The sequence below is a fragment of the Callithrix jacchus genome, chromosome 14, assembly GCF_049354715.1.
Source record: "Callithrix jacchus isolate 240 chromosome 14, calJac240_pri, whole genome shotgun sequence".
Lineage (NCBI taxonomy): Eukaryota > Metazoa > Chordata > Mammalia > Primates > Cebidae > Callithrix > Callithrix jacchus.
This window is the reverse complement of record NC_133515.1, coordinates 77,717,357-77,740,049: the sequence shown is the minus strand read 5'-3', so window position 1 is coordinate 77,740,049 and position 22,693 is coordinate 77,717,357. Positions and strand designations below refer to the sequence as shown.

At 35.9% G+C, this 22,693-nt stretch overlaps 2 protein-coding genes and 1 non-coding gene across 18 annotated transcripts in view; 2 read left to right on the top strand and 1 right to left on the bottom strand.

Moving 5' to 3' along the window:
• NDUFAF7 (NADH:ubiquinone oxidoreductase complex assembly factor 7) overlaps nt 1-22,693 on the top strand; it is a 42,399-nt gene that overhangs the window by 12,034 nt on the left and 7,672 nt on the right. For 5 of the 7 annotated variants that reach the window (XM_035272803.3, XM_035272801.3, XM_035272800.3 and 2 more), the window contains 3 exons: nt 856-999; nt 2,409-2,582; nt 3,063-3,354. In XM_035272803.3, the coding sequence (XP_035128694.1) occupies nt 856-999; nt 2,409-2,582; nt 3,063-3,278 (534 nt within the window). In that variant the 3' untranslated portion in view covers nt 3,279-3,354. Of the gene's footprint in view, nt 1-855; nt 1,000-2,408; nt 2,583-3,062; nt 3,355-11,680; nt 13,189-22,693 lie in introns of those variants that run through there. The other 2 variants (XM_078349488.1, XM_078349486.1) reach the window with 2 other exon arrangements.
• The window catches only part of PRKD3 (protein kinase D3), a 73,549-nt gene continuing 56,284 nt past the window's right edge, over nt 5,429-22,693 (bottom strand). For 5 of the 10 annotated variants that reach the window (XM_078349483.1, XM_035272792.3, XM_078349484.1 and 2 more), the window contains 6 exons: nt 21,581-21,687; nt 14,987-15,235; nt 14,350-14,448; nt 11,672-11,939; nt 9,068-9,153; nt 5,429-8,204 (listed from right to left, as the gene is read on the bottom strand). In XM_078349483.1, the coding sequence (XP_078205609.1) occupies nt 8,031-8,204; nt 9,068-9,153; nt 11,672-11,939; nt 14,350-14,448; nt 14,987-15,235; nt 21,581-21,687 (983 nt within the window). In that variant the 3' untranslated portion in view covers nt 5,429-8,030. The remainder of the gene's footprint in view (nt 8,205-9,067; nt 9,154-11,671; nt 11,940-14,349; nt 14,449-14,986; nt 15,236-21,580; nt 21,688-22,693) is intronic. The other 5 variants (XM_078349485.1, XM_035272795.3, XM_035272796.3 and 2 more) reach the window with 1 other exon arrangement.
• Nucleotides 21,961-22,067, top strand: LOC118147494 (U6 spliceosomal RNA). Its single transcript, XR_004733951.1, has one exon. It is a non-coding gene; the product is annotated as a U6 spliceosomal RNA (small nuclear RNA).

Genomic DNA, 22,693 nt, shown 5'->3' with positions numbered 1-22,693 from the left:
AGTAAGTGTAAGAAGAGCTGAGATTCAACTCCATCTGACTCTAAGCCTGTTACCACAGACATCAGGGGAGTTCATTACTGCATTTCTATAATAAGGTGTTAGGAAGGAGCCCAAGTTAATGTATGTTTTCATAATGAAGGGAAAGAAATATCACATTTTCAATCAGATCAGGAAGTAGGGAAATTTCATATATACTAGTCAGGTTGACAAGTGTTAATAATACTTAGTGTCATTTTGCTTTTTAAGCTAGTACACACCTACTGTGGCCCCTTAGTTAATAAGTGAACATCTTGGGTAATCAGTGGTTTTGTTGGCACTAGTTTATAAGCCGATGTTTCTTTACGTAGGGCATATCACTGGGATACTTCCTGGCACAACAGAGGGCATGACAATATACTTGTTTAATAGGGTCTGCTTTGTGTTACTGGATTTGTGTCTTGTTCTTTCAGCACAATTTTTTCATTGACTATTATGTGCCTGGCACTGTTCTAGGCAGACAAAAATCCCATTTCCCATGCTTTCAATGTAAGGCATATATTTATATGATTTGTGATATAAAAGTACTTTTAGATTAAGAAAAATAATGCTCTAGGCCATTTGGGGGGATTGGGAGGGCATTTGCCTTTTTGTAAAAGAGATTAAAATGTGTTTGTAAATAAGTGGATAGCATCAAAGAACTAAGGAGCTTTGTATAATAAAAAAGGAAGTCAGGTGAAAAGTTGGATGTAGAGAACATACTCAAGAAAGATTTTTATTAAAACTAAGAAATGCTCACTGAGGAAAAACCTGAAAAACCCTAAGGAAGTAATTCTTTTGAATGATGCATTTTGACTCTTGCAATGATTCCTTTACCAGCATGATGAAACAAGGGATCACATTGAAGTGTGTCCTGATGCTGGTGTTATCATTGAGGAACTTTCTCGGCGCATTGCACTAACTGGAGGTGCTGCCCTGGTTGCTGATTATGGTCATGATGGAACAAAGACAGATACCTTCAGAGTATGTATAATTCAGTAACATGATCATCAGAATTTCAGTGTTAGATCTGAAGCTCATTGAAGAGCTTTGATTTTTACAGTGCCTAGTATTGTTGTATTACATCACTTTATAGTTAACATTAATTCATATTATTATAGTTCTCCTTAACCCTAGTTCTTACTGCTAACCCTGAGTCTGCTGACCAGCCCTCCTTTGAACAGGATCTGAATTGTTTATGTTCTTCCTTAGTTGCAGAACCTAGGTTTACATAAATCCAAATAAGCAGCAGAATCATACAAAGATTTTCTTCACGTTCTTAAACATTTCTATCTGTACCTCCACTTCATTCAAGAAAAATTTTGGTACTTTGCAGATTTAAACTACCTATTATTGTAATCATTCTTTTTCTATCATATTTTCAACACTTTTTCCCTTTCCAGATGTATTTTTTTTCATGGTTCCTAAACATCCTTAATAATCTTTGAATATGACCAATTCTGTTCAATATACTTTAATTGAAAAACATTTAACTAAATGCTCTTAGTCACTTTCTAGGTCTCTGTTTCTAATTTCTAACTTTATTATATCTAAAAATAAGCTGGAGAGTTTGTTGAAAATAGTCATTCTCTAGCCTCACCTCCAGGATTCTGACTGACCGGGGTCTGGTTAGAGTCAGTAATATATTCTCAGGTGATCTTTTTAAAAGTAATTTCAACTTTTACTTTAGATTTAGGGGGTACATCTGCAGGTTTGTTACTTGTTACATGGATATATTGCATTGACACTGAGGTTTAGGGTACAAGTGAGCCTGTCACCCAGGTGGCAAGCATAGTACTCGGAAGGTAGATTTTCAGCCTTTGTTCCCCTCCTCCTGAGTCCCCCTAGTAGTCACCAGTGTTTGTTCCCATCGGTATGTCCATGTGCACCCAGTGTTTAGCTCTTACTGAGATGTACACGTGATACTTGGTTTTCTGTCCCTGCATAATTCACTTAGGATAATGGCCTTCAGCTATGTCTATGTTGCTGAAAAGGACATGATTTCACTTTTTATATGGCTGTGTAGTATTTTGTGGTGTATCTCAGATGATTTTGATGCACATGGTTGATGGATATACTTTGTAAAACCCTGCCTAGGTGTTCCCTGCCTAGAGAATTAATGAGAGCTCCATTCCATCACCTCAAACATTAACGTAAGTGTTAAATAATTATTAAGGTTAGTAGTAGGCACTCTGACATTGTACTTTCTATTGGGTTTTCCATGTAATATCTCATTTGAAGAAAGGATGCTTTGCATAAAGAGTCTGTAAACCATAGATTTAGGCTGTATTTTCCTTTGTAACAGCTGCTATGTAAAAATGTGTTAATATGATAGCATTTCTTTAATCTTAATAACCATAAAAGGGCAAAAATCTAATTTCTTTATGTTCAAGGGGTTTTGTGGCCACAAGCTTCATGATGTCTTAATTGCCCCAGGAACAGCAGATCTAACAGCTGATGTGGACTTCAGTTTTTTGCGAAGAATGGCACAGGGAAAAGTAGCCTCTCTGGGCCCAATAACACAACACACGTTTTTAAAAAACATGGGTATTGATGTCCGGCTGAAGGTAAGGTTTATTTTATTTCACTGTTATTAAATACTTTAATTTCATAGTATTTCAAAAATTACTTTAAATAATAAGTTCACCTGGCCTTAATGGTCTTGTAGTTAGCTAATCCTTGGTATTCCAGTCTTTTCAGGTAGTGTAGGATTTAGTAACTAGTCAGGTAAGTTTTGTGCATCTCGATGTGAGGTAGCATTAAGACTTCCAAATAGTGTTTTTGGGTATGAATTTTCTAACTGTTCTTCTGAAGATACCTAAACCTTACTGTAGATCAAACCCCCTGGGGATATTTGTTAAAAATGAAAATCCTTAGGTTTGTTTCACCTACATTTTAAATATAATTACTCCATGATTCTCAGGCAGGTAATTAGAAGTCATGTTTTGAGCCCTGTTTTGTTGGAATATTCGAGTCATTAGTATTGCTGCATGTAACTAGGAATTCTTTCTTCTGGTTATATTTGCTAAGAATTTTTTTCTTTTCAGGTTCTTCTAGATAAATCAAATGAGCAATCAGTGAAGCAGCAATTACTTCAAGGATATGATATGTTAATGAATCCGAAGAAGATGGGAGAAAGATTTAACTTTTTTGCCTTGCTACCTCATCAGAGACTTCAAGGTGGAAGGGATCAGATGAATGCACGTCAGTCAAAACCCTTTGCATCCCCTGTAGCTGGGTTTAGCGAACTTGCTTGGCAGTGATATTTCAGCTTGGACATTTAACCCTTCAGTCTGCCCAAGAAATCAAAATAAAGGAAACATATTTCATACACTGCAGGTAACAAACTTGTTAAAAAGTATTTTATCTTTTCATAGTCAATAAGAACAGCCCAAGTTATATATCATACATATATAATACAACCAAAACTGTAGAACTTTTAGGGTTTTGACTGGCTTTTGGTACAAATGTGTGCTCAAGCTAATAAGTTATTGTTAAACTGAGTTTTCTTTAACTTATAAAGGTAGTTGCCATATTTCTATCTTATTTTAAACAGTAAACATGGGCACTGATTGGTTTAATAAAAATTGGAAACAGCCTAAATGATTATTACCAGGAAATTGATAAACTGTGTCTACGTACCTACCTACTTTTTTTTTTTTTTTTTTTTGAGATGGAGTCTCGCTGTCACCAGGCTGGAGTGCAGTGGTACAATCTCGGCTCACTGCAAACTCTGCCTCCTGGGTTGAAGTGATTCTTCCACCTCAGCCTCCTAAGTAGCTGGGACTACAGGCAGGCATTACCATGCCCAGCAAATTTTTGTATTTTTAGTAGAGACGGGGTTTCACCATGTTGTCCAGGATGGTCTCAATCTCTTGACCTTGTGATCGACCCACCTCAGCCTCCCAAAGTGCTGAGATTACAGCTGTGAGCCACTGTGCCTGGCCCTACATATTATTTTTTAAAATGAGCTAGAGTATTATGTTTTGACATAGAAAGGTCTCTAAGATTTAGTAAGTGAAAAAAGTAGGATATAAGAGTTTTTATAGTTATTATTCCATTTTTGTTGAAAGAGAAAAGCTATCTTTAAATAAACACAAATAATGTCATAGAAACTAATATACTAGTGTCCAGTCAGTCATTTTCTGTGGTAGGTACTTGCATACAAAGTAAGGAATGAATGCACAATTTTCCCAATTTGGAAGCGAGTTTGAGGGGCAGGGAGTGGGTTGGTATTTGAATTTTTTACATTGTGCATCTGTGAATTTTATAAATAAAAACTAGTTTTTTTTTTAATTATAAAGGTCACAGTAGTGACAGTAAGAAACAGTAAATCTTGACATGTAGTTCAAATAGGACTTGGAGACCAGCTGGGCCAACACGGTGAAACCCTGTGTCTACTAAAAATACAAAAATTAGCCAGGCATGGTGGTGGACACCTATAATCCCAGCTACTCAGAAGGCTGAAGCAGGAGAATCACCTGAACCTGGGTGGTGGAGATAGCAGTAAGCAGAGATCATGCCACTGCACTCCAGCCTGGGCAACAGAAGGAGACACATATACACACACATGGACTGCCTAGGAGGAATAATATTCATATAAATGTCAAGTTTTAGTTCTGTATTTTTTGGTTTTTAGAAGCTCTGTGTCAATACCGGAAGCATTGACTTAAGAATTGTTAAATTAGCAACACAAATTTACAAGGGAGATTAAAGGAAAAGAATACTTACCACCATATGTCTTGAATTTACAGCTTAACTGTATCAGAAGTTCACTGGTAGAGTGATGAACTGTTGCTTTTTACTGCAGCTTCTGCTTAACAGGAGTAGCATTCTATCTCACTACATGGCTCATGGGCCGCGTGTGGCCCAGGATGGCTTTGAATGTGGCCCAACAAAAATTTGTAAGCTTTCTTAAAACATTACGGATTTTTTTTAAGCTCATTAGCTATCATTAATGTTGGTGTATTTTGTGTGTGGTGCAAGGTAATTCTTCCAATGTGGCTCAGGGAACCTAAAAGATTGGACACCCCTGCACTAAAGTAAAGGAAAATGGAGGCCTTACTTTTCAGATGCTGCCCAGCCTCGGGCCACTCCTAGTTGTTCTTATTCTATATTCCTGTATTTGTTTTCTTTTTTCAAAGACTTGGTTGGGAGAATTTTTGAAAGATGAAAATGTCCATAGTTGGCTCCTCTCAGATATGTTAAAGTGTTTATAATTAAGGGGCTAGAGTTATAGGCAACACCTTGTACCTTAACACCTAGAAAGTTTATTTCGATGCTAGGTTTTTACCTTTTTCAAGTCTTTTGTTAGTATAACAGTTGGATAATTTGATTATAGTTCCTGAAAAAGTTATTGTTAAAATTACTTCAAACTTTACAAGAAATGAGACCTCCAGATAATCACCTCAAATTTAGTGTAAAATTATAAAATGAACTTTTGTTTTTATTTTTGGCATGTAAAAAAAAAAAATCAGTGTTTTAAAATATAGCATTAGTTCCATTTACAAATACTGTTTCCAAAATAGGTCTTTTACCAAGGTCTGGTGAAATAATACAACCAGATAAAAAGTTTCTTTGGATACTTCTACTAGAAATAGGCTCAGGTTTTCACATGGAAAAGTATGGTGATATAGAAATACATTTTATTATCAAGCTTCCAGTATATTTACAAAAAGTTCGATGTAACAAAAAATATAAAAATGTACTGAACAGTCATTATAGACTACTTTGTACATTATCAAATGTTTCTAGCAAATAATTACTTCTTATACAAACATGACAAAAAGTTATGCAGGTTATACAGTATCTGGAGTAATTAATTCAACTCCAGATTCTTCAACAGTGCCTTTACAAAATTTTTTTGAAAACTTCTTAGGCATTTAACAACAAATACAAAGAGTGCAATTAATTTCATGGCTTGTAAAGTTTGATTATATAAGTTTAGCAAACGAACATCATTCCAGTTAATTTTCACCTTATGTAGTAAAACCAAAGTAGATTGCCTAGCAACTCAGAATATTTCATTTTGGGTGTGTTGATATAAACAGACTTCGGTGAAACTGGGAAATCATCCTCTATCATAGGGAAAGTAACATTGCTAAATTTTTAAAAAAAATTAATTTGGTTTAATCTTTGAAGCTTCTATAGAAGGACATATTACCAAGAGGGGAATATTTCCTGGAGGCATTTATGGGTAGACAGTACGGCATAATGGTTGGGAGGGTTAAGGGAGATTAGAGCCATACTGCTGACCTCCAAAATACATGTACTAACTGTCTGAAATTTGGCAGGTTAATCTCCCCTTGCCTCAATTTTCTTAACATGGAGTTCATAATGACTTAACACTATGGCTGTTGGGAGGGTAAACTAAAACATAAAAGAACTTAGAACACAGGAGCACTGCATAATGCTTGCTACTATTCTTTCAAGGGTATTTTTAGTCCTAGATCGGAGAGTAGCTTCAGGGATCTCTAAAGGCCTTCTCAGTCTGTTCATATACAAGAACATTCTTTTCTTTTGCTACCTCAAATTTGCTGGGCAATGATAGTTAACACTTTCCTAGTTTTTAGTTTATTTGACTACATTCATACAAAGCTGATCTTCACCGCAACACTGTGACAAAAGCAGAATTATAATCTCATTTTACAGAATGAGGAACTGAAGACAGACTGCCATCTGCCCAGGCCAACATAACTAACAAGTAATGGATCCAAGGCTTGAGCAGAAGTTTTGCTCTTTTACTCTTGTTAGAGTGGAGAAAGGAAAAAAGTCACTGTTTCTTACAAGTAGATGGTCCCACATCTTAAACTGGGGAAGATATTTAAAAATATTTTTTAAATAGCTCGCTGCTGGAGCTGAAATATAAAAAGTACTTCTTTCATTCTTTAATTTGCTGCACTGATAATACAGCTCTAGCCTTATAAACTGTTTCATGCTCCACTCCTATCCATTCCCCAAACTAATTAAAATAATTGATTTTAAAACACTCCAGGTATCTGCAAAGCCCTCCATAGGCTAAGGGAAGGGGAAAAAAAAAAAAAAAGAAAGGATACTGTTTGCTATACAATAACTGTAGCATTAACTGACCCTGCACTGGCCCTGCTAAAAAGCAGAAATTATTGAACCCTAGGCATAGAGATACATTGTGTAAAGTTGAGATCTGCTGATGGTGAAAGGTAGATCCAGTACTGGCATCAGGATGGTGTCAGAACGTGCATATTTAGCAGTAGAGTGGAGCTATGAAAAGACGTACAACTCAGTGCTTAGACCAGCAGTACTCTTCCTTTGTAACATCCTTTTTCCCTAATTATCTTAGAAGATGTTGCAACAGACAGAAGGTAACAATCCTTATGTTGTATAGAACATATTCAGAGTAGCAGAGCAACTCCCAAAAGGTTAGGAGTCACTGTTTTAAAGTCTTGACTGACCTAAAAAAGAAAGATGAAACAGCACAATGCTCTTTTTCTAGGCATCTAAGAAAAACCCTTCAATGCCTCTATGGTTGGTTAAACCAATGTTAAAAGTCCTTATAGTAGGATCACAATGGTAGCCTCACAGTTATCTCTTAAATACAAGCCTGTTTATTCAATCTTGTTAAGTCTTGTATAATTTAGCCAAGCTATATAGTAACTGGATGCTAGCTTGACTTGTTTTTCCTTAAAAAACAAAACAAACAACCAACAAAAATATATATATATAAAACAGAAAGGGAAGACAAATTAAGTGGCCCTATTGCACTAAAGTGAAGGATTAGAAAAAAAATACAAAACCAGTTATTGCTTAGGCTACAAAAGTTTATAAAAAGCTTCACCTTGATTCCATTATGAGTTCTTATTATTCAGTTTCCCTCCTGTACCTACTCAGTATGGACTACAGTATTGGTGTCACTGATTCTTTATCATATTTCCTCATATCTTTGCATCCTTGCAGATGACAGCCTACAAATAACAAGTTTTACAGCAAAATATCAGTCCATTAAGTGAAATCCTTCCTTATTTAGGTTAACTCAGCGATTAAGGATCTTCTTCCATATCATCTGGATTAGGAGCCATAATGAAGTGCTTTGGGTATACAAGGTTATGTGTGTATGCATGTATTTCCCAGCGAGCATCATCACTTTCATGTGTAATGTAACGTTCTCCAATGCGAGTTTCAAATTCTCTAAGGTCAAGCCAAGTCTGATAGTCCTAGGAGAAAATGAAGTAATGATGAAACATAAAAGAAACAAAATACTGTCTACCTGGTTTCTTGTTTTGTTTGTTTGTTTAGTGCCCGAGTCAAATAATTGATAGGCCCTACTCATAAGTATCTGCTATATGCTAAGTTCTACTTGTGATATTTTAAATTAGCAATTTAAAGAACATTTTCAAACTCAGTCTCCAATGAATGAAAGTAACTAATTTCCGAAATTTAAAAAAATTTGCTTCAGGCTTCTTAGGTAGCCAATAATAATCACTAAGACATTCTGTTCTATACTATGTGAGGCCTAAGCTTTACTCCTCAAAGTAGGGGGAGAGTACTTGGACACTTATTATTAGGATAATTTAGTAATTGGTAGACTAGATTTCATTTGGTTTAAAGCTAATTCTACCTCTCACTCCCTTTAAAATAGTTCTAAAGCTTCCCTCCTTTCTCTGAAGTTTGGAGGATATTTTTTGATAAATCTATAAAGTAACTTTGGGAGAATTAAGCCAAACATTTTAAATGGCATTTTAAAAATCTCTTCAATGCAAAAATAAACCCTTCATTGGACATTTAAAATAAAATATATTTGATAAATTAATATGTCATGTTAATCCTACAAAAAGGTGAAATGAACACATAGGTCTATGAAAGGCTAAGTCATGGCTTTCAGTTCATGGGAGTTTAACTGCCCCTGTCATTACCTATTTGAAATGCGGTACAGTTTACAGAGATTCAGCCATAGTACAAATTAATTACTGAAGAGCACTTACATTATTTTGTTGATCTTAGAGTGGTTTCATTAGGTAGGACAAATCAGAGTGAACTACTCAAATGAGGATTGCCAAAGACAGAATACGTTTTTTACCTGTAGCCAGGGATGACTAAGAGATTTGTCAACACTATAACGTTTTCTCATCTTCACTTGAAGCAGATTGTTTATCAAATCAATTGCTAAGGGAAAAGACAAAAGAAGAGACATGAATGGGTGTATAGAGTGCCCCAAACCTGTGACTCTGCCTAGAAGGCAGTTCAACCCATAGAAATACAGGGTTGAGGAATTTTTGCTTCTCAAGGATGTGGACTTTTAGCTAACATGTTAAGTGAATCATAAATGTTTACCGATTTAAATGTATCTGTCCAGTTTTCATTGCCTTTATAAGGCAGTATAGAGTACAGGTTAAAAGTATGCACTCTGGAACCTGACTGCCTGGGCTGAAGTCTGGTTCTGCCACCTACTAGCTGTGATACTGGGTCAGTTACTAAATTATGCCATGCCTCAGTTTCCTCATGAAGCTGCTGACATGTAAAGGGCTTAGAACAGTGCTAAGTACCTAAGTGCTAAGTATTAGCTATTATTATTTAAAGATTAATGAAACAGACTCTCTGATCCCACCCCCCACCCCAATGCTGCTTTCTAGTACCTGACTTGGTCTGGAAAAACACTGCCTTGCCCCTACAGACATGGCTAGACTGAGGTGGTAACTTAACTACCAAATCATACTTTTAATAAATAGGTTTTCAGGGTGTTTTAGTGTACATGGTGAGTTCTTGGCATATATATTTTATTCAGTTATTTGGAGAATGGATCAACTGCCAAACCAAGGCAACCAATAACTACATACTAACTATAGCCCTATATGATACAGTTGAAATACTGTTAACAAAAGGCTAGATCCAGACACGAACCAAATGGAAAGACTTGTACCATCCTAGTTCTATTTCTTGTCTGTATACTACCAAACTAGCAAAGATTTTCCATAAGTATTTTATGAATTTCTCTGTGTTCCAAATACTTCAGACCTTTATCCCTTGTTCCTTAAAATGTGGTCCACCATGTGCACCACAATCATTTGGAGTTATTTAAAATGCACATTCCTGAGTCATCATTCCAACTAATGAATCTCAATCTCTGGGATTTCTCTTCTAATAAACTCATTAAGTGATTATGATAGAAAAGGTCTACAGAAGACACTGTCCCAGGGGCTCTGAGATAACATTGGTTAACATCAAAAACTCTCTTATGAGCTTCTTCAATTAGCTTTCTTCATTACCAAGCAAACCTGCTACTGTCTTCATGTGTTCCTTAAATTTTTCTCAGTTTAATGGAATATTAGTTAATCCTATGGTTAGGCCTAGTACTTTTGGAAGAACGAAAACCCTGTTACCTGGGTTGTCTAAATCCAGGTGGGGTCCCCAGCATTGGTTCTATTAGCTTCTATTGGACAGTAAAATAATGTTTTAAGCTGTGTACTTGTCCTTCCTATCAGTATCAGTAAACTAAAGAGGGCCAACCAAGTTATTCTTGATGGGTACAGAACCAGGAGTTGCAAATTCAAAAGCCTTCAGTAGGCAGGAAAGAGAGATGTATGCAGTTTCCCAGCAGAGGTCTATAGGAGAGTGGAATACTGCAGTGTCTGTTGAATATAAAGTTCACTTTAGGTATAAGGAACCAGAGTTAGTTATTCATTCAAGGAGCTCACAATCTTGTTCTGAAGATTAGAAAAGTCGATTATGAAAAGATTGAACACTTAAGAAAAAAATGGGGCTGGGTGCAGTGGCTCATGCCTGTAATCCCAGCACTTTGGGAGGCCAAGTTGGGAAGATCAGTTGAGTGCAAGAGTTTGACACCAGCCTGGGCAACACAGTGGGACCTCATCTCTCCAAAAAATTAAAAAATTAGCCAGGCATGGTGGCCCATGGTACATGCCTGTCATCCCATCTATTCAGGAGGCTGAGGTGGGAGGATCACTTGAGCCCAAGAGTTGAGGCTGCAGTGAGCTGTGTTTGTGCACACTTTAGCCTGGGTGACAGAGGGAGACCCTGTCTCAATAAAAATAAAAAGTAATAAAAAAGCCCAAATGCTTTTTAGCCTAAGTAAATTTCACATAGTTTAGAAGAGTAGTAGTTAGGGAAGACTTCATAGATGTGCCACGAATTAAGGGGTCCTCAAATTTTAACAGGAATTGAAGATGGGAAAAAAAAGGTCTAAGCAAATTGCAGGAAACAGTTCAGAAGAGTAAACAACTAGTTTTGTGTAGGGAGTAGTGGGAGATGAGGCTAGAAAGTAAGCATGGACTATATCACAGACATTATACCTGTAAGGTGGTTAGAGAGAAGCCAAAGTGTTTGGGAGCACCATAAATGAAGGTAATGTTTCCTGAAGATGCATTTGGCAGTAGTGACTGGGAAGGACCAAAAAAGAGTTTAATAGGTAAGAGTTAAAAAGGTATTTTAGTGGTTTGAGAATGAGGCCATTGGAGCCTATGTAGTGCTATGCCTGGGAACTATACATATGACAAAGATAAAAGTGTAAAAGGAAGAGTACTCAAAAAACTGGTAACTAGTTGAATCTGGAATATGAATGGGAGATTTATTAAGAAGACAAGTTGCAAGTGACAGACTGATTTGGGATCAGAAAGATTTTTAGACTTAAAACATATGGCCAAAACGTAACAATTTTTTTTTCTACCTTCACCAGAAATTTCTTTCCATGGATTTGGTGGGTACATAAATGCAGCATTTTGGATCTGGTCATTTATATCTTCATCCTCATTAAAAGGAAATGTGCCACTGAGGCTCACATAGATGATGACTCCCACTGACCACATATCTAGAGAACGGTTGTAACCTTTGCTCCGGAGAACTTCAGGGGCTAAGTATGCTGGAGTTCCTACCACAGATCTCCTGAATGACTTTTCACCAATGATGCGTGCAAATCCAAAATCACATAGCTTCACCTGGAAATTGAAGGATGATGTTAATTTTGTATTATAGTGTTACATAATTACCTAACTGGTCCCTAAATATGAGACTGTATGTATCATTTAAACATACTTGCCAGCTCTACTGATTACGAGTATTAAAGAATCACAGATAGGGAAATTGTGATTCTTTTCCCAAAAGGCAGACACATTTATAGCCCTGAGATCCTGACTGACACAGTATGAAGAGCTTTCCTAGTGCACATTTCAAAAAATTTTTTGAGTTCTAGCTTCTAGAATACCAAATACCAGACTGGTGTTTTAAGTGTTCTGATTTCTTATGAAATGGAAGGTGCTGATCTCTATCATTTGTCTTGTAAGATCAATCTTCCATCATCTGACAGCAGGGATTGTTTAATTTCTGAACCCTTAGTGGCCTCACAGTGCCTAGACGCATAAAGATCCTCAATGTTTGCTGAATGAATGAAAAATAAATTACAGTATTTAAAAACATTCCTTGTTTTGCTTAATCCTAGAATCTCTTTTCCTAAGGATGCTATAAATTGGCAAATAAATAAAACTGAGGTGTATTAAAGGAAACTTTTAATTTTGGACATCAGTGGAATAATGCTGGAAACTGCCCCAGTGAGTAACAGCAACACTTTTCTATGACTATGGAACAAATTATTTCTAGTTAGATGTTTAGATATGAAAAAAGTTATATGTAAAGAGGTAGCCATAGTCACTACCATATCCTCTTGGGAGAGAGTTCTAGAAGTTGATGAGCTTGGCAGAACTCAGAACACTTATCTTGCTGCCCAGATTCTTCTAGAGGCTCAGATTTGGGGGATTAATGACTGCATCCATGCTGAACAAGCAAATGCTGGGTACTTCCTGGAGGAAATGCTCTGACTTATAAAATGTCTTCAGAAAAGCATTAATATAAATTGAGAGGAAAGAGATTTAGCCTCTAGAAAACAGTGATACAAACAGTGCCCAGAAAACACAGAAGTGAAGTTATATTCAAATGCTGCCATTTCTGGGAAGTGGACCCTGACACATGTTTTTATGAATATTTGCTCAATGTCATTATTGAATCTGGCTGCTGCTTGAGTGTCTTTGAAGAGTATGAGTACTGAGCCTGAAGAAACACAAATGCTTTTTGTTGTTAAATGCCAGATTTCAGCTACCATCTTGATATGGTAAAGATGACTTGAAAGTTTGGCAACTGATTAAAGAAGTGGAACCATGGCTAACAAGCATAATAAAGAGAGTATCAAGTAAATAACATTATTTTCCCTTTGCTCCTCATTGGAACACTGTAGATCACTAAAGTAGAGGTCAGAAAGTGGGAATTTTAATGTTACCTGTAAGAGTGTGCATCTTTTGCCTATACTATTTTAAAGTATCAAGTGAGATAATATATGGAAGCAGTTTATTTAAAACATTGCACTGACTATTAGGCGACCCTTGTGACTTCACAATAATAGGGAATCACTTTTAACCACATAAACATAAAAGAATGAGATTACTTTAATTAAAAGCTGAACTATTTTTAATTTATTTTTTTATTTGAGAAGATAATGAGTTGTATTTACCAAATGAAACAGCTATCTGATGTCCTTAGTCTTGCCATTTGTCCAAATGTACATGTTTCAAATGTACATAAACAATAGTTTGCCAACAGATATTAGAGCTGATTGGAGGACTCATCCATGCCAATCATGGAAAATGGCTGCAGGGCGCTACCACCACCATTTATTTCTCAGGATGGTTTTAAAATTTAGGTTATCCATTTCATAGGTCGTGAAATAAATTTAGTGGATCAAGATGAACACTTGGAAAAAAAAACTCAACTGAATTAAGAAGAATCAAAGAGTGTTACATGTAGCCAGGACACAGAACGATGATGCCATCAAGTGTGGTGATGAGAAATGTTATTCTTATGTAGGTTTTGGTGAAATGTTTGAAATACAATACTCTAAACAGGAAAGGGAGTTGGCTGCCTGCCTCTACCAAATATCTATCTTTCATTTCTCGTAACACCCCATTTGTTTTATTTATGAGTAATTCATCCTAAGTACCAAGGACCAACAGCCAAGGTTGATTCTTGCTCACTTCATTCCCAGCCCCTGGGGAGAGGTGAACTGCAGAATCTATGTGCAGTTATTCCTTCAGTTGTGGTTAAATCTAAAAAGTCTTGAATATAAACAATGTAACAAATAACATCTGAAATTAAATAACCAAATGATTATATATGATTATTAAAAAAATGACATCTGAATTCATTTAGTTATTGATCCTCACTGGTAGTTGCAGGCTAAAAACTATTTCTGTAAGATGGTATGCACTTTGAACCAACAGTACTTAGTACACTGCCTTTTATTATGGGGGTACTTTGAAAATGTTGCCAGAATCATTTAAAAGGCTCTGGAGAATATCTCACCTGAGGAAATGGCTCTGCTGATGCAAGCAGCACATTTTCTGGCTTTAAATCACAGTGCACAATATTCTTAAAATGCAGATTCCTCAAAGCAACAAGTATCTGTTATGAAAAAAGATTTTTTTTTCAATGTCTGGGAAACACAGTTAAACCTCAGTGTGACTCTTTGTATGGTATATTTTGAAAACTCCACTATAGTTCAAGACTTAGCTAAAAGTGTGTCACTCTGCTTCTCAAGGTTAACAATTCCCACAGTCACTCAACATGTAAAAGCACTGTTATTTAGTTATTTTAGTTTTTAGCTGAGTGCAGTGGCTCATGCCTATAATCCCAGCACTTTGGGAGTCCTAGGCAGGTGGACCACTTGAGGACAGCCAAGAGTTTGAGACCAGCCTGGCCAACATGGTACAACCCCATCTCTACTAGAAATACAAAAATTAGCCAGGCGTGGTGGCATGTGCCTGCAATCCTAGCTACTTGGGAGGCTGAGGCATGAGAATCACTTGAACCCAAGAAGCAGAGGTTGCAGTGAGCTGAGAGTACACCACTGTACTGACAAAGTGAGACTCTTGTCCCCAAAAAAAAAAAAAAGTTTTTACTCTCTAGTTTCCAAAGTGGGGGAAAAAAAGAGTTAAAATACCTGTGTGACCATGAATTTAGTAATTCGTTCTGGAAGCCGACTTTTCTCACTGGATAGAATCATTTCCAACATATCTCCATGCAGCTTTTCCATTACTACAAAGACTCGTTCTGGGGTTTCAAACATACATTCCAGGTTTACAATTCCAGGATGGTGCAAATTCTGAAGAGAGGTCGCAGGATATTTATATGACCAACTTAAGCGGAGAAACAGTTTTACTAAGCAAATATTCAGATGTACTATGATTGTCTGAAATACATAGCATAGAAAGAAACAGGCTGAGAGAATTCTTAGGTTTTGATTCTTCAAGTTGTGTACTGGAGAGTAGGCGCATTGAGGGGAGAGAATGTTCTCCTAATTTGATTATATGATCATTTTTGTCCATTACTACTACTCTTCCTTCCTTCTCATTTGAAAAATCTGACACTGCTCTAATTTCATGCTATCCTTGAATAGGCACCAACTGCTCATAAATTTTTAGTCAATTATATAGAAATATTTGGCTCTTAGGGGCTGTATTTGTGCAGGTCTTTGCTTAAGAAAGTTTTATTTCTAAGATAGTTATTTATCTAAGTCTTTATTCTCATATTGTAAAAACAATTTCCTCTTTTTAGGCTCTACATCTCTCTACCATGTTTCTTGATGAAAACTAGGTTACAAGGGTTGGAGATACACAAAGATGAATGCCATACTGTTTATGCTTATAAAAAAGCAATTATCTTCTCTTCTATTGCAGAAAATCCTTCCTCTAAAACAAATTCATCAAGTCAGCCTTGCTTAAACACCTTCAATGGCTCTTTATTTCTGTACATAAATCTAAATTCCTTTGTCTATATTTTGAGATCTTCAATAATCTGGTTTCATTCTTTTGATTTAATCTTAAATATGTTCTACAGAATAAACCAAGTGCTTATTTTTATTCTTTATTCATAAAAATATGGATGGTCCCCAACTTATGATGGTTCGCCTTACAATTTCTCAACTTTACAGTGGTACAAAAGTGGTATCATTCATTCCACATTTTGAATACCTGCACAACCATTCCATTTTTTGAGTATAGTATTCACAAATTACATGATATTCAACACATTAGTGTAAAATAGGCTATGTGTTAGATGATTTTGCCTAACTGTACGCCAATGTAAGTGACTGTGCTTAAAGTAGGCTATGTGGGGCTAAGCTGTGTTCAGTAGGTATTTTTTATCTACTTATTCTCCAACTTAAGAAGGGTTTATGGAAGATAGGACCCCGTCTTAAATTGAGGAGCATCTGTACATTTTTCTTAAGTTTTTTTTCCTTAATATGGCTACTTGAATATGCTAAGGGGACTAACACTTTTTTGGCCTATGTAAGGCTGAGTTCCACCTCTAAAATGTTTTTGAAGCCTTCATTTTAGCCCACATTCTCTCTCTGGGACTACTCCAGTAGTTTCCATTGTCTTATATATATGCAGCAGTACTTATTCCACTATATTGTAATACTGTGTATATTTTACTCCATTGTTTAATAAATTCTGAGGCACAGATTGTTTTAGTTATTTTAGCTCAATATCTGCATTTTCCAAGTAGTAAAATTAAAAATTACAAAATTTTATAGTAGATAAATGAAACTGAAATAACCCATGGTGGGGTGTGACAATGGCAATAAGCAGTGTAAGATTCAGAATATTGTAACTTTTATCAACAGAGGTACGAATGTGGCTGTCTTGCTCTGCCATAGTTGTCCAGCTCTTAAATTGCTTTTCTCCTTTGCCCTCCTTTAAAAACACATGTGGACAAACAAAAATAGAAGTATGCTGTAACATTATTCTCCTCCCTTAAGAAATTCCTCTATTTGTTTAAATTTTCTATTTCTTCTGGAGTATGTTTTAGTAAATTATACTTTCACAGAGAATTTTCTCCAGGTTTCCTGATAAAGATGAGCAAAGTATCATAAGATTCCTTTCCCCACTCCCTGTATTTGTGGTTCTTTCCCTAAGATCATTTTGTATTTTCTTCTTTGCTTAGGTTGGCCATTTTACTTTTACATACCTCCTCCCTTCCCCCACACAGCGAATGAGCTTTGGCTTTATTATTTCTTTTCTGTATTTATTAATTTTCATTTTTGATCTCTGTTAATCCTTTCTGCTTTCCTTAGGTTTATTTTATTGTTCATTTTTCAAACTCCTTGAGTTGGATTCTTAATTCATTTATTTTCATTCTTTCTTGCTTAATATTTGAGGTTATAAAGGTTATTCTGAAAGACAGTACAAAGGTTCTGATATATATGGTATTTTCATGGTTTTCTAAATATTCTGAAATTTTGATTTTGCTCTTTGATTCAAAATTAATATTTTAAAGTTTTCATGTTGTAGAAGCTTTTTGTTTTCTGATTTTTAATGCATTAAGATCAAAGAATACTGCTTATACTACTGCTTTGTTGAATTAATGAGGCATTCTTTGTTTTTAGGGTAGAGTTGAGTATAATCTGGTTAGATCTATCTTACTCTGTTTAGACCTTGTATGTTTTTTTTTTTTTTTTTGAGACGGAGTTTCGCTGTTGTTACCCAGACTGGAGTGCAATGGCACGATCTCGGCTCACTGCAACCTCCGCCTTCTGGGTTCAAGCAATTCTCCTGCCTCAGCCTCCCGAGTAGCTGGGACTACAGGCATGTACCACCATGCCCAGCTAATTTTTGTATTTTTAGTAGAGACGGGGTTTCATCTCATTGACCAGGATGGTCTCGATCTCTTGACTTCGTGATCCACTGCCTTGGCCTCCCAAAGTGCTGGGATTATAGGGGTGAGCCACCGCGCCCGGCCCTACGTTGTATGTTCTTATTTTTGTCTACTCCATCTCTCATGGACTACTGATGTGCTTGTCTGTTTCTCCTTGCTTTTAGTTTTTCTTATAAATGTTTATGCTGTTACTTGGTGTAGTGTGACTTGTACTCTTCCACTGTTAAAGTGGCCTTTCATTTCATTTAATGTGTTTTCCCTTGAGTTAAATCTTATCAGATCGTGACCCTCAATTGGCTTTTTGTTTGGAGAAGGGACCTTTGGAGGCTATCAGGGCTACAGATTTCATAAAGAACCGGCAAAAACAGTTCTTACTGTAGTGCTTCTTCCTGAATACACACGTCTGCTTAATTTCCCTGTTGCTGGATACCCTCTGCATTATTTTACAGGTCTGAATTCCCTTCTATTTTGTTAAAGTATGCTCACTTCTGTTAATTTTTTTTTTTTGGTAGCTTTGGGGTTATTTCAAAGATGAGAAGGGGAAAATGCTGAACTTACATCACAATGTTCAAACCAGAAATTTCCCTTTAGGTTTCTGATAACGTTTTCCAATTGCATAAGTACTTATAAGAACACACCTTTTCTCCCATTACTCTACTGCCCTCTTCAGGCAATAACAAAAGAAACATTTTACATTACCGTATAATCTAGGAAACAAAAGAACCTCCCTTCCCCAATTTATTTCCTGCTCTACAACATGCTCCCTAGATGTGGTGATGCTGACAGTTTACATAGGTATGGCTTTTTCTGTATATTAATTGTATATAGACATATGTAATGTACACATTACTTTAAAAAGTAAACACAAATGGAGTCATTCCAAACTTTTTTCCAATCTAACAATGTGTTGTGATTTCCCACATAATTTATTTATTCAATATTAAATAAGAATTTGCCATGTACCCAGTACCATGTAGGTATTTTGAATTCATCATTAAACAAAACTCACAAAGATCCCTTGTCTCACGGAGCTTATAAATTATAGCAAGGTGAGACAGACAATGGGAAATAAACTAGTAAATTACCTTGTATGAAGGTGCTAAGTGCCATGGAGAAAAGAAAAAGAGTTAAGGTAGGGGAGTGAAGGGGTGGGAGAGTAGGTTTAATGCTGAATAGAATGTGGAGGCTTCATTGAGGAAATGATATTTGGACAAAATCTTGAAGGAGACAAGGGAGTATGTCATGGAGATATCTGAGGGAGAAAGCATTCCAGGCAGAGGAAACAGCTAATGCAAAACCTTTTGAGACAAAAGCATGTCTGGCATGTTTGAGAAATAGCAAGAAAGTCAACATGGCTATTTTTGGAAAAAAAAAAAAAAAAAGACTCAAATTTGTTGTGTATATTGTTAGCAGTGGAATCTTTTTCAAGTGATTTTGACTCATTTTCATAAAGAATAATCATAGGTATCTAAAAGTGGGATTGCTCATTTCTGTTAAACAGAAATACAAAGCCTGTCACCAGGAGCTCTAAAGAGGTTGGATGCTCCTGGATAAGCTGTAAGGTCACCTTTAAATCAATGATCCTGTGATTTTTCTTCCTTGCCACTGGAAAGGCCAAAGCTGTAGTCTTAATAATAATAATAATATGCTCAATCTTTACCCTGTCCTTTCTCTAAATATGTGGGCATGGGACAGAAAAGCTATGGATGCCACTAGGGATGCAGGTAAAGCTATCAACACCAGGAAGAACTACAGGAGTTCAGACAGCCTTTCAGGCCTGTGTGATGAGGGAGGACTACAGACAAGAATGACATGGGGCAAAGATGGAAAAGGAAAGATGATACAGTTGGATGGGGAAGAGGAGAGGCAAAAGGTGGTGTGAGTGCATTTAACACTGTAGGTTATTTTCAACCCATGTGAAAAAGTTTAGCTGTTGTGATGCTCACATAACTAAATCTTATGAAACTAATTTGAGTAAATGAGGTACTGATTTTTAAAAAGTTCCTTTAAAAAAGTGTATTTCCTACATGAATTCAGATTGTACTAATAATCTAGAATATCAATATTCTGTGCAAATGATAATATTCATATACAAAGTTAGCTACAGTTCATCACACACACACACACAGTGGGTCGGTCCAATGATGTAAAGTAGAAAGTACATGTGGTTCGGAGACAGACGTACACTCAAACTCTGCCTTCCTGCTGGGTGATGTTGAGAAAAAGTACGTAAGTATAAATGCCAACACAAGGAAAGCCAAATATAAAAGTATAAATATCTTACATAAGCAGTTTGAAGAGAATCTATAATAACAAAGATAGTCTTGTATTAAATTTAGTATGAAATAGCATACTTAGAGATATCCTACAATCTATTCCCAGTTTGGGCAATACTGATAAAAATAACCAAAATGATATAATAATGAAGTTTTTCACACTGTGCATTAGCTGGTTATTCCTAAATTTAGTTATTATGATCCAAAGCTGATAACAGAGGAAAAAAGGTTCAGTGCTTATTTAGAGCTGTGTTTGTGATCAAGAAGAAATCAATCCATAGAAATATATCCTTAATTTTTATTGTTTTGCACACTAATTGGACAATGAAGATTCCAAAATCAGATATGCAAAAATACCTGACAACATATTCATACTGTTCATATTCAACAGAGTATGAATACTATTAATATTCTATTTAAAGGTAGCTTTATAGGAGGAGACAGTCTTGATGTGACCGCAAGTACCTAACTGACCACAAGCTTTTTGATTATCATGCCTCTGAAAAAGTGAGGCAAATATTACTACTAGTAACCAGTAACATAATAAATGTAAAACAAATCATTTACGTTTCTTACCTTCTTCACGGTAAGAAGGAGGCTGTGTCTTCCTGAATTTCATCCAAAGCAAATGGGGCTCTGACAGCATTAACCATTTTTTATTTTTATTTTTTTTGAGACAGAGTTTCACTCTAGTTGCCCAGGCTGGAGTGCAATGGTGCGATCTTAGCTCACTGCAACCTCCACCTCCCAGGTACAAGTGATTCTCCTGTCGCAGCCTCCCAAGTAGCTCAGATTACAGGCATGCGTCACCATGCCCAGCTAATTTTTTTGTATTTAGCAGAGATGGGGTTTCACCATGTTGGTCAGGCTGGTCTCGAACTCCTGACCTCAGGTGATCCACCTGCCTCGGCCTCCCTAAGTGCTGGGATTACAGGCATGTGCCACTGTGCCCGGCCAACGTTAACTATTATAGGAGCATGATTTATTTAATAATACGCAAAAGCTATACAACAAACAGATATTTGCATATTGTAAATTATTTATATAATATTCAGAAAATGATCCAAGGATCAAGTTAAATTTTAGTCCTCTAGATGACCCCCCCCAAGGGGTAAAAATGTTAGATGAAAAACACACAGTAATTTATGGAATTGAAATAATTGCCAATGTATCTTTAAAATATGCCGCAATTGACTAAGCCATTATAAAATTAAATAGTTTTTAATTAATGAAATAAATGCTGTTAAAAGGTACATAATTTTTAAGCAATCTTTACTTGCACAGTAATTGCTGTGATAATCAAGCATGTCTCCCATGAAAACTGGATGGGTTTAACAATGACTTCTTAACAAAATGTGGCAAAGTATTCAAAGTATTTTGAGCTCCTGGAATGATGAATTAAGAATGAAATTTTACTTTTTTAAAAAAGATTTTACTCACAAAAATATGTTCTAAAACTACTACCATAAAGCAAGATATTGGCAGTCCCTATAATACCTATATTACCATAATCTAATTTTGCCTTCTTAAAAAAAAAAAGAGAAGCAGTTAATTCAGATTCTTACCAACCTCTTTAATAAACCACTTTTTTTTTTTTTTACCTGTAAAATAGCCACTTCATTTCGGAGTTGACTTTCTTGTTTTGTGGGGAATCTCATCTTATCAATTACTTTAATAGCCACATCCCTCCCAGTCTTTCTATGTTTTCCTATTAAGAAAAAAAGAATAGGAAAGAGTGAAGCAAACTGACAGCTTTATTAGGGAGTTGTCCACAGACTGAAATTCATATGTATTTACTCTTGAATTTTCTTTTTGGATCATTTTTGTTCTTTCTCAATACTCCAGTCACCTAAGAAAAAATTGTTTTCTCTTCCATACATATTTGCCCCTAATAAAGCCAGCTGCATTATCTAAGCAGGAGAAAATTTGAACGAACTTGTTGCTGAAAAGTAATCTACCTTGTTAAATAAATGGTAGTTAAGTGCTCGCTTCGGCAGCACATATACTAAAATTGGAACGATACAGAAAAGATTAGCATGGCTCCTGCGCAAGGATGACTCGCAAATTCGTGAAGTGTTCCATATTTTTATCCAAGAAGAAATAAGTCTGTAGGCCTTGTCTGTTAATAAATACTTTATATACCGAAAAAAAAATGGTAGTTAAGTATCCAGACCTAGTCCTTCAGAGACTCTGTCAAGATGGAAATATTGTACAAATGAATCAATTTTATTCTAGATCCAACGATTCAGCCCAGAGTGATTTAACCATGTACTCATAAACTCTGGGTGTCTCTATGTTCTAGAATCTAGATGTAAAAATCTATAAGGTAGAAGTCCATAATAAATAGTCATTCCCTCATTTATTAATTCAAATTAACTAGTTATCTTATACCTATTCTGTAATATTCACTCCAAGAGTTGTATGAAAAGAAGGCAAGATGGGAGGCAGAAGAGCCAACTAGGCAACTACTGTACCAAGCCTTAGCAAGGGATAACAAGAGTTTAACATTTCTTTTGTACCTTAATAAATTTACATATATTAGGTTTAATTAATATTTAAGCCCTATAAGCTACACAGGTCAGGTTTTATTAGCTCCATTAAACAGTTGAAGATGTTGAGACATAGTGAGGTTAAATGACTTCATTAATATCCTAAATCATAGAGTTGGATTACAGGTTCAGATTTTCAGATTTGATAGAAGAATCATGCCAAGA